The sequence below is a fragment of the Sinocyclocheilus rhinocerous genome, unplaced genomic scaffold (assembly GCF_001515625.1).
Source record: "Sinocyclocheilus rhinocerous isolate Xijiao unplaced genomic scaffold, SAMN03320098_v1.1 scaffold4684, whole genome shotgun sequence".
Taxonomy (NCBI): Eukaryota; Metazoa; Chordata; class Actinopteri; order Cypriniformes; family Cyprinidae; genus Sinocyclocheilus; species Sinocyclocheilus rhinocerous.
Genome location: NW_015661982.1, coordinates 173442 through 187277, shown reverse-complemented (window position 1 = coordinate 187277; position 13836 = coordinate 173442). Strand labels below are relative to the sequence as shown.

At 36.5% G+C, this 13836-nt stretch overlaps 1 protein-coding gene across 26 annotated transcripts in view; it reads right to left on the bottom strand.

The window, feature by feature from the left end:
* Window positions 1-13836, bottom strand: part of LOC107726985 (calcium/calmodulin-dependent protein kinase type II subunit gamma) — a 53901-nt gene that overhangs the window by 3808 nt on the left and 36257 nt on the right. For 2 of the 26 annotated variants that reach the window (XM_016536698.1, XM_016536703.1), the window contains 7 exons: window positions 12566-12606; window positions 9105-9182; window positions 7122-7166; window positions 6689-6743; window positions 2856-2960; window positions 850-981; window positions 316-391 (listed from right to left, as the gene is read on the bottom strand). In XM_016536698.1, coding sequence (XP_016392184.1) covers window positions 316-391; window positions 850-981; window positions 2856-2960; window positions 6689-6743; window positions 7122-7166; window positions 9105-9182; window positions 12566-12606 — 532 coding nt within the window. Of the gene's footprint in view, window positions 1-315; window positions 392-849; window positions 982-2855; window positions 2961-6688; window positions 6744-7121; window positions 7167-9104; window positions 9183-11783; window positions 11817-12565; window positions 12607-13836 lie in introns of all 26 variants that reach the window. The other 24 variants (XM_016536704.1, XM_016536710.1, XM_016536708.1 and 21 more) reach the window with 19 other exon arrangements.

Here is a 13836-nt window from a genome sequence, read left to right as displayed (position 1 = left end):
ATTGTAAATAAGGGGTTTGTTCCTGTTATTTAAAACAAGATATTTCATTTGCTATATATGCTATTTTAATGTTCATAGATTTTGTTGGCTATTACTGGTGTACTTTCGCTAAAGATTGGTTGAAAACTATTTCAGAAATTTACGACATCATTACCTATGCATGCTGTACCTCAGAAAGCATGATTTTAGTTCAATTTGAAAGTACTTCAAAGTCTACCAACAAAAATGATGAAAATCCATAAAATGCACAGTGCAAACAAATCTGTTTAATAAGTGGTATGGTAGCTGAAATTATTATATATAAACAGTACTTACGTGTAAGCTTCAAAATCTCCATTGTTGATGGCCTCAATCAGCTGCTCCGTGATTTTAATGATCTCCTGCTTTCGTGCTGGTGTTTGGAGAAAGAGGAGGAACAATCAAGTTTTATCCACAACCATTATTTAAAAATCGCAAACCAACTTTTTGTTCCTAACTATCTGCTCTTGGAATCTCGCATGCAGCTCAGCATACTATTGGTTGTAATTGGGTGCTGTCTTTCAAGATAAGCACTATTTTCCTAGGCACTCTGATTTTAGCACAAGCTGGGGTCTTAAAATGACTTAAACGCAATGGTTATTAAATGTTTCTGATTTCAACCAGCTCAGTATCCACAACCCAACTGTAAAGTACAAACATTTAACACTTGAATCATCTCGTAATCCCTATGGATGGCCATGTTTCACTCGAGAACTGTTATAGGGTGATGAACTGGAGGGACTTTGGTAAAGCCAGAGGGAATGTCAGGACTTACATTTAGGGGGGGAAAAAATGTAATATCTGTCACTAAATCAACAGTCTAAGACTTACACTGCTGCCTGTGCACGCTGCTGCCCCCTGGTGTTGTGGAGGCTGGAGCAGGTACAGCAGGCTCTAAATCAGGACAGGAGCTCTGACCTGAACTGCTCCAAGCAACATTCTTAACATCATGTGGTGGATCGGCTGCAAGACAACGGCACAAATAAACAAAGCTGCAACTAAGCACACAGAGATGATATGCCACAGCAAAACAAAAGTATGTTAAACAAACTGAGCACTACTTAGACACACATGCTGCCTTCAGAACAGTATACTACCTTACTACGACTTCAGTATATAGTATGCATACTGTGCACAATATGCAAATCATGAAATATCTGGATAACCTATTACATTTGACAAACTGTGCAGTATTAAACAGAGATTACAGAGTTGAATACTACATCCCATAATGCAATGCATTCAAATTCACCTTCCATTTCGATTATAGTAATTTTTCATTGCTTGACTCATTATCTGATGAGAAAATTGTCATTGACAAAAATGTATGCAAAAAATATACAAAATTAGATTAAAATGATTTACTTTTCTATTTGTATTATTTTACATTAAAATAATTTGTAAAAATGATAGTGTATACTGCACAATATTCATTATGTAAGATAGTATTCTGTTCCAAACATTCAGTCACTAATTCATACATCTAGATCAGTGGATCCCTTGGGGGTGGGTATGACCTAAAAGTATTCTGTATAATGTATTAAATAAAATTAATTAGTAGCAATATTATATTAAAATAAACTAAAATTTAAATAAACACATGAAAATGAGATGTAAATCATCCTATGATGGGATATCCTATAATGGGATACTGTGGGGCCTTCGAGTCAAAAAGCCTGAGAACCACTGACAAAGATTATATCGCATGCTACATAAAATATCAAACTACTGCAAATGATGCTTAAACCACTGCACTGCTATTCACTGCATGTCACACAGAAAACACTGCAGTAATAAATTCAGTAATTAGATGATTACTGAATTTGATTAATGAACAGAAAACATACACTGGCAGAGTTGATAAATATGTATGAACATTATCTAGAGGATTACAGTAGCAATACTGCAGCATACTGACTCCGAGAGCTGGTAGCGTTTGTTTTAACAGTCCAGCAGATGGTGGCAGATCTCATGTTTTTTTTAAACAGAAACCTGCAGCAGTCTGGTTCAGTGGTTTGAGCAGTCGCTGAACTCAACATGCAGCCAAGACAGACAGATGCAAAGACAATACAGCCTGTCTTATGACAGTGGCAGTAATCTATATACAACAGCAGCATAAGCGGTAGGAGTCAATGAAGAACACAAGAGGAGCAATAGCCACACCGAGTAGATCTAGGCACAGTATATGCATGTGTTGAGAGACGTCTGTCGTGTACAGTCCCAGCACGGGCCCTCTGCTCATCTGTCACACTCAAAGTATTCAGTGTCACACAGATAAATAAATGAAAAGGTCACTCTGACTGAGAAGGTCAGTGCAATTCTTTCCATGTCAGAGGTGAGGATGTACATGAGTAAAGGGCAAAGATGGTGGACTGCGAGAGACTCAAAATTAGGTGACAATAACTGTCCTTGATTGCGCTAATAAGTGTACAATGCGGACTACAGCAGATCATGTGGCGTGCATTTTATTTTTGAGTACTGCAATGACTTAGGCAAATTTGCAATATTATTGTCTTGAAGGGGTCATATCATAAGGAATCTAAAAAAACTGAGAAAAAAATTCATCAATAATACAAATAAGATGTATCATATGACCCCTTTCATAATGACACCAAACCTTAAAATTAGGGTATTTAACAATTTAGAAGTCCAGTGAGTCCATCTCAGGCAGATTTGTTTTGGAGCATATTAAGTAACGGCAAGGTTAGAAAGGTGAGATACTTTAAGTTAGCAGTGGGAACAGTAGGAATGGAGAATATGTGAGGTAGAGATCAGATGAGTCCAGTAGGGAGTTGTAGAAACAGCTGATAAGGTCACTGCTGTAGCAGTTGACTTACTGGGTGGTGGGCAGGGGGGAGAGGCCTCAGGCTGAGGAGCTGGCTCCTCCGAGGCACTGCACTGGCTCACCACTGCACTGTCATTGCTAGCCCCACCCACCGATACTGACACAGACAATTAGGGGGGAAAATGTGACATTTGTTGTGGTAAGTCATACCACAAGCCTTTTTCCAGCTTGGCTTTTGTGCTATATTTATATATGAAGGTGATGACATAATTTGCATGATAATCTTCCAAAAATACCAACAGAACACAATAGAGTACACAAAAACACATGCTGAAACATAATGCGCATGCAACTTCAGAGCAAAAAGCAATTAGTATAAAGGGTAATGTTATGTGAAAAAAAATGTTGATTCAAAATTAAAAAGCAATATTTTCTAAACCTTGAAGTCTCTAATACTTCTATACAAGGACATGTTATACAACTGAAACTCCATGTATTTACATGGAGTTTCAGAAAAAGCTGAAAGACTTCTCTGTCTGGGACATATTTTCACCCTGGTATAGAATGTGAAATCTTTGGGCCTCTCTGCTATGACGCAAGTCGATGGTTTGTGAGGTTTAACCCTCAGAGACCCACTGTTGGAAGAACTGCAACACTTTTTTCTAAAGCATTTAAATACTTAATGAATAAATAAATGTGAGATAAAACTAGGTAAAACAGGCAAAAACATTGAAACCCAATGCTGAGAACTGTCAAACACTTTCCCAAATTTATCCCCCCCCCCCAAAAAAATGGATAAAACATTGTAATGACAAGTTTTATGCAGTTTTTGTTTTAAACAGTTTGATATAAACACACACCGAGCGGCAACCTCCCGCTCTCTCTCGTGATGCCAACAAGGAAGTAACACACACTTGCATTTGTGGTTTACGGGGACTCTCCATAGGCGTAATGGTTTTTATACTGTACAAACTGTATTTTCTATCGCCCTACACCAACCCTACACCTAAACCCACCCCTTACAGAAAACTACTGGCAATTTTTGAATTTCATAAAACATAGTTTTGTATGTTTTCTAAGCCTTTTGTTTTACGGAGACACAGGAAGTGTCCTCACAAACCATGTTTAAGTTGTATTACCCATGTCATTATATACATTTGTGTCCAGTAAATGTTTTTGAAAGAAGTCTTTTCTGCTTAACAAGGCTGCACTTAATTGGCCAAAATACAGCGAAAAGAGTACTATTGCGAAATATCATTACAATTTTAAATTACTACTTTATATTTTAATATATTTTGAAATATATTCCTCTAATGGCAAAGCTGAATTTTCAGCATCATTACTCCAGTCTTCAGTGTCACATGATCCTTAAGAAATCATTCTAATATGCGGATTTGTTGCACAACAAACGGTTGGAAACTGTTGTGATGTGTAATATTTTTGTGGAAATCGGCATACAGTTTCAGATTCTTTGATAAAAAGTTCAAAAGAGCATTTACTTAAAACAGAAATGTTTTGTAACATTAGAAAGTCTTTACTGTCACTTTTATTCAAATTTATGCATCCTTGCGGATAAAATTATTAATTTCTTATAAAAAAAAAACAAAAAAAAACTTTGGTCTCTGAGGGTTAGGTCCCAATATATTGCCTGACCATCAAACTTAGATTAGTGTTAAGTAATGAATGATCCTAAAGCTCTACTGACCCATTAAACCTCTGCTTGTTTCTCAGACTGAATAGAAGTGATTAAAGTAAGGTAATGTTTTATTATCAAACAGCCCTCTAAAGACAGTCTAGAAGCTCAGAATAACTCAGAATTTTACAAAAAGACTGATCTGAAGATGAATGATGCCAGGGTTGTGTACAGTTGAATTGAACTGTTGTATAATATTGCTGTGTGCTGTAATGAACCACCATGTGACTCTGTTAGACAACATACTGAGATGTGATACGGAGGCTCAGTGATTTTCAGAAGGGTTATTTGTTGCTTGTAAAGGTCAGTGTGGTAAAACTAATATTCCCTCAGATATTGTGGACATTCATTACTTGAACACAAAACTTTGTGATTCATCAGTGTCATGGTAACTCTGGCATTCACAGCACGGCTCCTTTTCATAGCAAGCTTGTGCTGTTTCATGATAGCAATCAGTCCGTCTGACCCTGTTTTGGTGCCTTATACTACACTATAGCTGCTGCTGTAGTGACCAGCAATGTATCTACAGCTGACAAGCTGGCTCTCAATGCACACTCAAAGCAATTATCATGCTATGAAGGTCCTTTCACCGCACAGGAAAAAATCTCACTGTCAATCATTCTCTGCCTGTATCTGTATAATATTTATTCCCTCTGGCCCTCATTACCACTATTTCTCTTTAAGAGTTGGACAGTGTACAACCCTTGAGCCTGGTAATAAAGTCTGTCCAAAGCATTTCATGAACCTTTCAATGCAATCACATTCAGACGTAGTCAAAAAACATTGAATTTGTAGTATAACCACCATGTAAAATGCAAATAAACGAACAAATACATAGAGCTCATCAAATTTGGTAAACGGAAACTCAAGCGTACTTGGTTGACACGTGACAAGTCTCAAACACGTATGGGCCTCTGTTTACCATATGTGATGTGCGTTGATCAATGTTTATATGTGAATAAAAGCCTAAATTAAATCTGTTCATCATATACAGTGACCGTATCTCTTTAAAAGACTTGAATTAAATTGCTCAATTCATATGGATTTCTTTTACCATCTTTATCAACTCTCTAAAGCATCAATCGACTTTGGATGTAATGGACTTTCAGCAGAGGGACAGAAATCTGTCAGGTTTCATTAATAGTATATTTATTTGTGTTTCTGAGATATAAAAGGTTTCTGAGGTATAAAAACAACATGAGGGTGATTGAATACAATACACTCATGGCAATTCGTAAGTTTTATATTTTGGTGAATTGGTGGCAAATTCGGATGAATTCTTACAATCTCATTCATACATTTTTGTGTGATCTGCATAAGCCCTTAATGGTTAGGTTTGGGGTGAACCTTCATACTTGCGTTTTCTTCTAAAAAATAATACATTTCCAGACGAATCACAATGTATGTTTTGATACAAAATCACAACCTTGTAAAAGAGTTACATTTTCTCATGAGATGGGGTTTGTAAATGATCACCATTTTCATTTTTGGGTAAACAATCCCTAAGAACTTTTGGGAAAAAAAAAAAAAAAAAATGTAAGGATATTTTTTTTCAATCCCATGATTAAACTGAAGTTATTCTATCAACTTCCGTTACCTAAATCAAATCAATATTTGGTGTGACCATTTTTAAAACAGCACCAAATCTCTTGAGCTACACTTTCATAAAGTTTCATAAAGTTTGCAGGCAGGTTGTTCCAAACATCTTGGAAAAACTGTCAAAGTTCTATGGATTTAGACAGTCTCAGTTGCTTCTGTCTCTTCATGTAATCCCAGATGGACTCAAAAATGCGGAGCTAATAACTCTGTTTCAATGATACCATCTGATGTGGGCCTTGGTCAAACAAAAATCTCAGTGGATAATTACAAGTTGCAAAAGGAATGTTTGGGAATCTAAATCTGATATTATCTACTCACACACATAGGCCAAAGATACAAATGGTCTTGAGAGCAATGTTTTGGTGAAGCATCTAACACTTTTGCACAGAACTGTATGTAGTCACAAAGCCACAGACCCTGCCTAAAAAATCTGTTAAAGGACAGATCTAAATATCAGGTGTAAACAGGGCCCTTATTACACTAACTAATGGCCTTTTTGAGTCATATTTGCACCAATACTCACACATCCCATTCTGTAGATCCCAGAGAACAAGAGAAAGACATGCAGAGTACATGAGGAGTTGATAGTGTACCTTTCCTACCTTTCATGTCCTCCTCTTCTGTGGTGTTACAGCTCTCTGTAGACCCCTGTGACGAGAGAGAGAGAGACAATGTGCAAGATGGAGGGATGGTCGTACGAAGGTGGGAAGACGGGAAAAGAAGTATAGAAATACAGGTTTGCAGACAGGGTCTATAAACCAGGTGGAACAATCTACAGTGCACACACTGTGAATCAGCAAATACACACACATAAAGAATCACCCGCAAGCACAGATATACCCCAGCACACCCTCACACACAAACAGAGCTCTCACAGGAACACACCAAGCCCTGCACAATCCAGCCAACCCAGCATGAGGGCAAGCCCCCTTCATTTGAGTCATATTTGTGAAGGTTTGTGGTTGTGGCATTAGGAAGTGGCTCAAATGACTGGTGTTCAATGCAGAGCTAAAAGAGGTGGCTTACCTTGATGCCATCGGCTGGATTGTGCACGACAGTGGCCTGTGGTTCCTGGGGAGGCAGGAGAGAGTTTACCATGCAGGGCTGAGGCAAGAAGGTGTAGGGACCCTAACTCCACAACTAGCATGATGAGCCTACACTACTGTTATGATTGTCAGAAGTCAAAAGGTACATCAAACACTGACATTGGAGAATTCTGCATTTGAGTTCCTTAAGTTAATACTATGTATACAGAGGCCCCAAAATGTATTTTGGCACTTATTTTATACTTTTAAAAAAGTATTCATTTCATTGCATTAAAATAAACAATCAATCAATCAAATCAATTAATAAAGCAGATTAATAATGTTTGATAACCAGATATAACAATTAATAAATAAAATACAAATAAAATAAATGCATTCATTCAATTCATGTCTTTTTTTGTTTGTTTGTTGTTGTATTGTTTTATTTTATTTATAATAAATGTGACTTGTTATACAGTATTTCTTTCAAATAAATGCTACTTGGTTTGATGTTTTGTTAATTCATGTGACGCTAATGTTTGAAAACCAGAAATATCAATAAAATAAATAATAAATAAATACATACATATGTAAATAAGCAAGCAAGCCTGTCCTATTTTTCCTTAAAATAAATGCTACATATGCAATGGCATTCAGACATGTTTAAGTATGACTTAGGTGTCTAAATACTCTGAGGCCACTGTATACAATAACTACAATGTAACGAAGGATATTATACAAAGGAATTGAAGGTCAATGGAAATGCAAGCAAGGATTGGGTACAGTTAACCACACAAACACAGTGGAAGAGGTAGTAGTCATTAAGCTTGACGAGTCTCTCTCCAAGACCAACCCCAGTCACCAGCAGCACACAGACATAACAGAAATGATTAACACCACACAAACAGTTAGCTTTCAATGCCACAGTAGGTTTTTTCTCCTGAAAGCACAAAGCATTGATCCCACCTTTGCACATACACACCCCACATACAAACAAACGGTCTAGCGCACTAGATTCTACTTTATTTCCACCACCACTAACACAACACCCTCTAATAAGCAACCTGTCAACACAGACTTGAAGATGCAGTCCCTACATGCTGAGAGTCAATTACAGTTTCATTCCCTTTGATGCAGTTCAGACAAAACCCCTCATCGCCTGTCAGCCCGAGCTACTTCAAGGTCTGGGCGGTGAGCAGGATGGGCGTATTGGTCAGTCACACAGCGTAGCATGAGGACAGGGACACTGTAGTGTCCAAAAGTCTGAGACCTTACTTAAAATTGAGAAGAAACTGACATAACATGAATATGGAGTTGAGGACAAAACCAAACACTGAGATATACTGAAATTAAACATTATTCAATTCAACATTATATTTTGATTTTAAATTGTTTTAAATCACATTTTATGCTGATATCAGAAAATTATCTCAAGACTTTTAGCCTTTTTCTCATGTCCTCTGAAGGCTGTACCAGTAACAGCCATTCGTCAAAGGAGCAATTACCCATAATGCAAAGTTAGGGATTGCATCTTCAGAACAAACAGAACAGCTCTGCTTCCTGACATAAAATTATCCTGTTTTACCCTTGGAGACTCGACTGAGATTAATACAAGGTGCAACCAGGCTTTAGCTACATTTCACTAGCCTAAAAAAAAGTGTTATCTCACTTTAATATGGCCAGAGCAAGTTATTTGAAGTACAGCGTTTGTCTGTTAAGCTGTCAAACTTCTCCTGCGAGTTTGTTTGGGTAAAATAGGAAGTCAGAGAGAAATCCACAGGCACAAACCAGATGTTGTAGTTCAACTCATTAAAAACCATGAGCAACGTCACACATCTTCATCTGAGTGGATTGAGCGATGGGTGGTGGAGGTCAAAACAACAGGTATGGGACAAACTGATAAAGCCTTTTACTAAACAAAGACGTGAGGACTAAGAAAAGGAAAGACTATGAATGAAGGAAATAAAAAGTTAAGATGAGGTACCATTGGTGCAGTGGATGATATGCTGCTGTCTTTGGTGCTGCTGCTTACTACACTGTTTTTGTTGTTGTTTGTCTGTGGCTGAGGCAAAAACAAAACAAAAACAATGACAACACAAAATGATTTTTGTTCAGTGCCATTCAAGAAGCGACAGCCTCAGCTCATACTTGACACGTCGAAAAGCCACGGTACAGCATGTAAGGGGACCTGTATTGGTAAATCTGCTTAGAAGTAAGAGAACACTCACATAACGTGCCCTAGAGCACCTTTAATGACACACTTTCCTGAAATAAGTACTTTTAGCTCTACTTGAATTAATGAAAGACGCTCAACTGTATGTGCTTGTTTTTGTGAGAGGTTTGCTGATTATACAGATTTAAACTACTGATGGTGGATAATAGTACAAAATGAAAAATAATGAAGCAATTCTCATGCACAGTTCTACATAAAAACAAAGATAAAACATGGTGGCTGTATAAAAGGAGCCAGTAAGCTTCCTTTACATGGTTATGTTCTTTATTATTAAAACTGTTCAATAATCCTAAAATATGACTACAGAGAATAGTTCATCTTTTTTTTTTTACACTGCTAGTTTTGTATTATTTAATAATAATAATAATAATAATAATAGTAAATTCAGTAAATGTGTATGTAAGCATCTTTCAAACATCTATGTGGAGAGAATTTGTTATAGTGTTGATAAATGCGTAAATATATTTCCATATATTTCAGTATATTGATAAAATTGATATCAACAGTTCCTCCAGTGCTAAAAAACCCATTAAAAAAAATAAAATAAAAAAATGTTTCAAGGCCACAGATAAAGTTTTTGGTATTTGCAGAAATACTGAAATATACTCAATATTTTATTTTTTAAATATATACTATATTTAAATATATTATTATATTATTTTGTTGGCACAGTAACAACTAGAGGCCAATGTTACTGTCATGGAGCCACTAGACCCTGATAGTCCACTAGTGCATGCAGTGAAAAGCTTCAGCGCTCAGACCTCTTACTCTGTGAATCAATGCAGGGTACAACTTATGATTAAAAAAAGAACAAAGTCTGACTAAAGGAAAGAAAGAAAAGAGGCGGCGGTAAAACAGAGATGATTCTTGAGAAGAACGGTCAAGAATCCTTGCAGAAAGATTCAACAGGTTAACAAACACTGAAGCAAAAGAGCAGCCAAAAGTTATCTATCCCAAACGTTCAACAGCCATTAAGAAAAGAAGATACTTTTTTTTAAAGAAACTGCTTTATTTAAACATTCAGTCTTCAATGGATGAAACTAGCCTCCACTAAATCACCCCATTGCTGAAAAATGTCAATTTTCTATTTATTTAAATTTTTTAGATGTTTACAAAGAACTTTTAATATTTTATGTCAACATAAAATATATATATTTTAAATATTATATAATTTTTTATAATACTATAATATAATGAATGATAAAAGCTTTTGAAAATGTATAACTTCATATAAGATGTTAAAGATGATCGATTTTTGCATCCAAGAGTCTAATTGGAATCAATTAAACTACGATTGGGTGACCTTTAAGTTTATTATTAGATTTCAAGACCACAAATAGTTCACTGGAAAAGGACCAGGTCTGCTTGATTATACGGACCATGAATGGCGAGAGGGGAGTAAAACTGAGGTCAGGATGTGCATATGTCCAGACCTGATGGAGAAACTCAAGACATGAGAAATGGCAATTTAACACCTTGATGATGTTTGTTAGATAATAAAAATGCAGAACTGAGCTTCCCCTGTGACGAGGATGAAACAGAGCTGCCATGTCTAACTCACAGACATCAACCGCTGCTGTAATTTACTTTCAATTGCTTAGTGACAGAAGAAAATTTGTTTATTCTTCAGGGGGAAAAAATTCACTGAAATCCATATGGATAATTAAACATCATTATAACCACAATAAAAATTTTATTAAAAAAAGATAAATAGAAAAAAAAGACAACATACTTTTTTTTTTTTTTTAATTGTAACAAGGGGCTCTTTACTTGTTAGGACAAACCTGATGCCACAGCCACTGCAGCTATTGCCATGGCAACAGAAATCGCCTGGCGCACTATGGACTGTGGGGAAAAAGGGGAGTTCCAGTGAGAGAAAGGCTTGTTTGTCTGTCTTTAGGCAGTCTGTTCCAATAACGTTTAAATTCTCTCTTTCTTATTCAAGAGCACCAAGTAAGAGCCCTTTGTCCACTCTGAGCAAACTTCAGCCTTGGTCATAATCAGTGGCTACATGCTACTGATTCTAACGGCCCGTGAAAGTGGAGAGGGTCGAGCTGGAGGAAGCTCACAAGGTTTATCAGGGCCTTACAGAAGACAAACCAAACTTAGGTCAAAGAGAAACCTCTCAGACAAAATCCTGGTCTGGCTCACCAAAAAAGCACTGAGATGCAATGGTAATGAAGAATGAACTTCAAGGAGAATGGGCTTAAAATATAAGCGTGTATGTGTAATAAAACAGAGTTGAACGGGTGAACATGACTCTGTTAATGTTTGATGATCCTATGACTCACAAAATCCTACAATGAGACAAAAAAGACCCAAACAAACTCTCGAGCATCTCAACCAAGAAAAAAAAAAAAAGAGAGCCAGAGAGTGAGAAAGTGTTGAGGGAGAGTCAGAAAAAGGGGAGAGACACGGAACAGATCTCACCATCAAATAAACACTGGAGCTTGACTTCCTTTTCTGAACAGGGTGAAACAGAGGAGGGCAAAACAGGGAAGCATAAAAACAGGCCAGTGAACACAGAAAAAAAATAAAGCTGCTAGTTAGATCCCACAGAGAAGAAAGAGAGAGGAAAAATAAACAACCAGAAGAAGTTGCAAAGCCATGTGTGATGTGACAGGTGTTTAGTAGAAACAGTTGAAAAGTGTTAAACTGCTGAAATCGATTTATTGATAAGACTTTTAAGATAAGAGTTTCATTTCAAGCATTTGCTTCTCGGTTGCTTGGTGAAAGGCTGACGATTCACTGCACGCACAGAGACGGCACAGGGTTGAGTAAGTCTCTCTGCTTCAACAGATTTTGCCATGACTCAGGACTAACAAATGGGCAAATGTCAAGAATGGTCTAAATATGCCGAATGCTTTTCGCTTGGGCCTCCTTGTTGGGATATTATTCAAGATCACACTAAAATATATCAGCCTAATAAAATGTAAGCAGCTAATCACTTGAAATTAAAAACAGAGAGTGTTTAATCATTTTGGTTTATGCAAACCATTTGCTGGTTAGCTTGACTGTCAGTTCTGTTTATAATATGTCCTTAATAGGAGGAAAATAAATATGACAGGAAAAATCTTGTAAACATAAAAAACCGGAGAAGAATTGTGCATTCGTTTATGATACAAAAACATTGTATTTTATAATTCCAATGCTGATTCAAGAACTTACTGTAAGTAATGAGAAAGAGATTTATAAATGTGTGTGGGGCTTACCTTCACGCCATCAGACTTCTTGTTCAGTAAACTTTTGCATGCTGAAAGATGAGAGGAGAGAAAACAAACAAACAAACAAAAAAACATATGAATGTTGCTCGATTAGTGTATAAAACCAGTACTGGTATTACTGACTAAAAATATATTTAAAAAAATGGTCAAAATAAAACTGAAATAAAATAAAATATAAATATTAGATTAAAAAACAAAATAATAAAAAAATTTTATGTTTCCTTCGCATTAACTGAAATAAGTAAATTAATAATTGTAATGAATAAAAATAACAAAAGCACAAAACAAAATTAAGAAAACTTGAACAAAAACTGAAAATATGAAAATAAAATATGAAAAAATACTATGATAGTATATAAATAATACATAAACGAGTCACACAACCAGAAAAACCATCCATAGGGCTGTGAAATGGCACCTATTCCCAGTGAACAAGCAAACGCCAAAGCCCTGGAACCATATAATGTGGCTAGAAGATTTGTCCACCAAGAAACGTGAAAGACCACCTCAAGTCTGATATGAAACATATTTCATAAACACATCTTACCCTGTGTTCTCATAAACAGAAACATGGTTTGAAAACGAAACAGATCTAATGAGACACAATGGCAACACATATGCACAAACAAAAAGATACAAGGACACGAGTAGACTTTCTAAGTATGATCTTCAAATTCCCTTACCTTTGAAAGTAGATAGAGGTAGGAAAGAATGCAAAAAGGGAAAAAAGGTAAGATAAATCAATCAACAGATTATTAAAAAGAAAAATAGCTGTGGCAAACAAAATAATCAAGCAAATCAAAGCCAAACTAGAGGATTTTCTGTTCATGCTGGGTCCATGCTGTGCAGAGGCATCTCCTGTCTGGCCTGCGGTCATCGCTGAAGGCATTTCTCCTGCACAAGACTCCATGCAGATCTGACAAACCAATGCCAATGTCTGCTTCAGTTCACTCTAGCACATTAGAGCTGAACTGCTGATTCATTAGAGGACTGAGTGGTCGGACGATAAGTCCTTTTTTCCTGACCTGTTCAGCTGTTGTGCTCCAAATTAACTGGTCTCGTAATTAAAATTGTATAATGGGGTCAAATGAGTTTGTGTGCTGCACTTGTTGATAGTATGGAATGGATCAAAAACTACTTTAGCATGAGTTAAAAGAGATTAGCGGTTGACCGATAAGAGGTTTTTTTTTTTTTAAATAGTCGATGCCATTTCCAATAGAAGAGAGAGCAGGGTGGGTGATGGCCAATAAAGTGCTCCT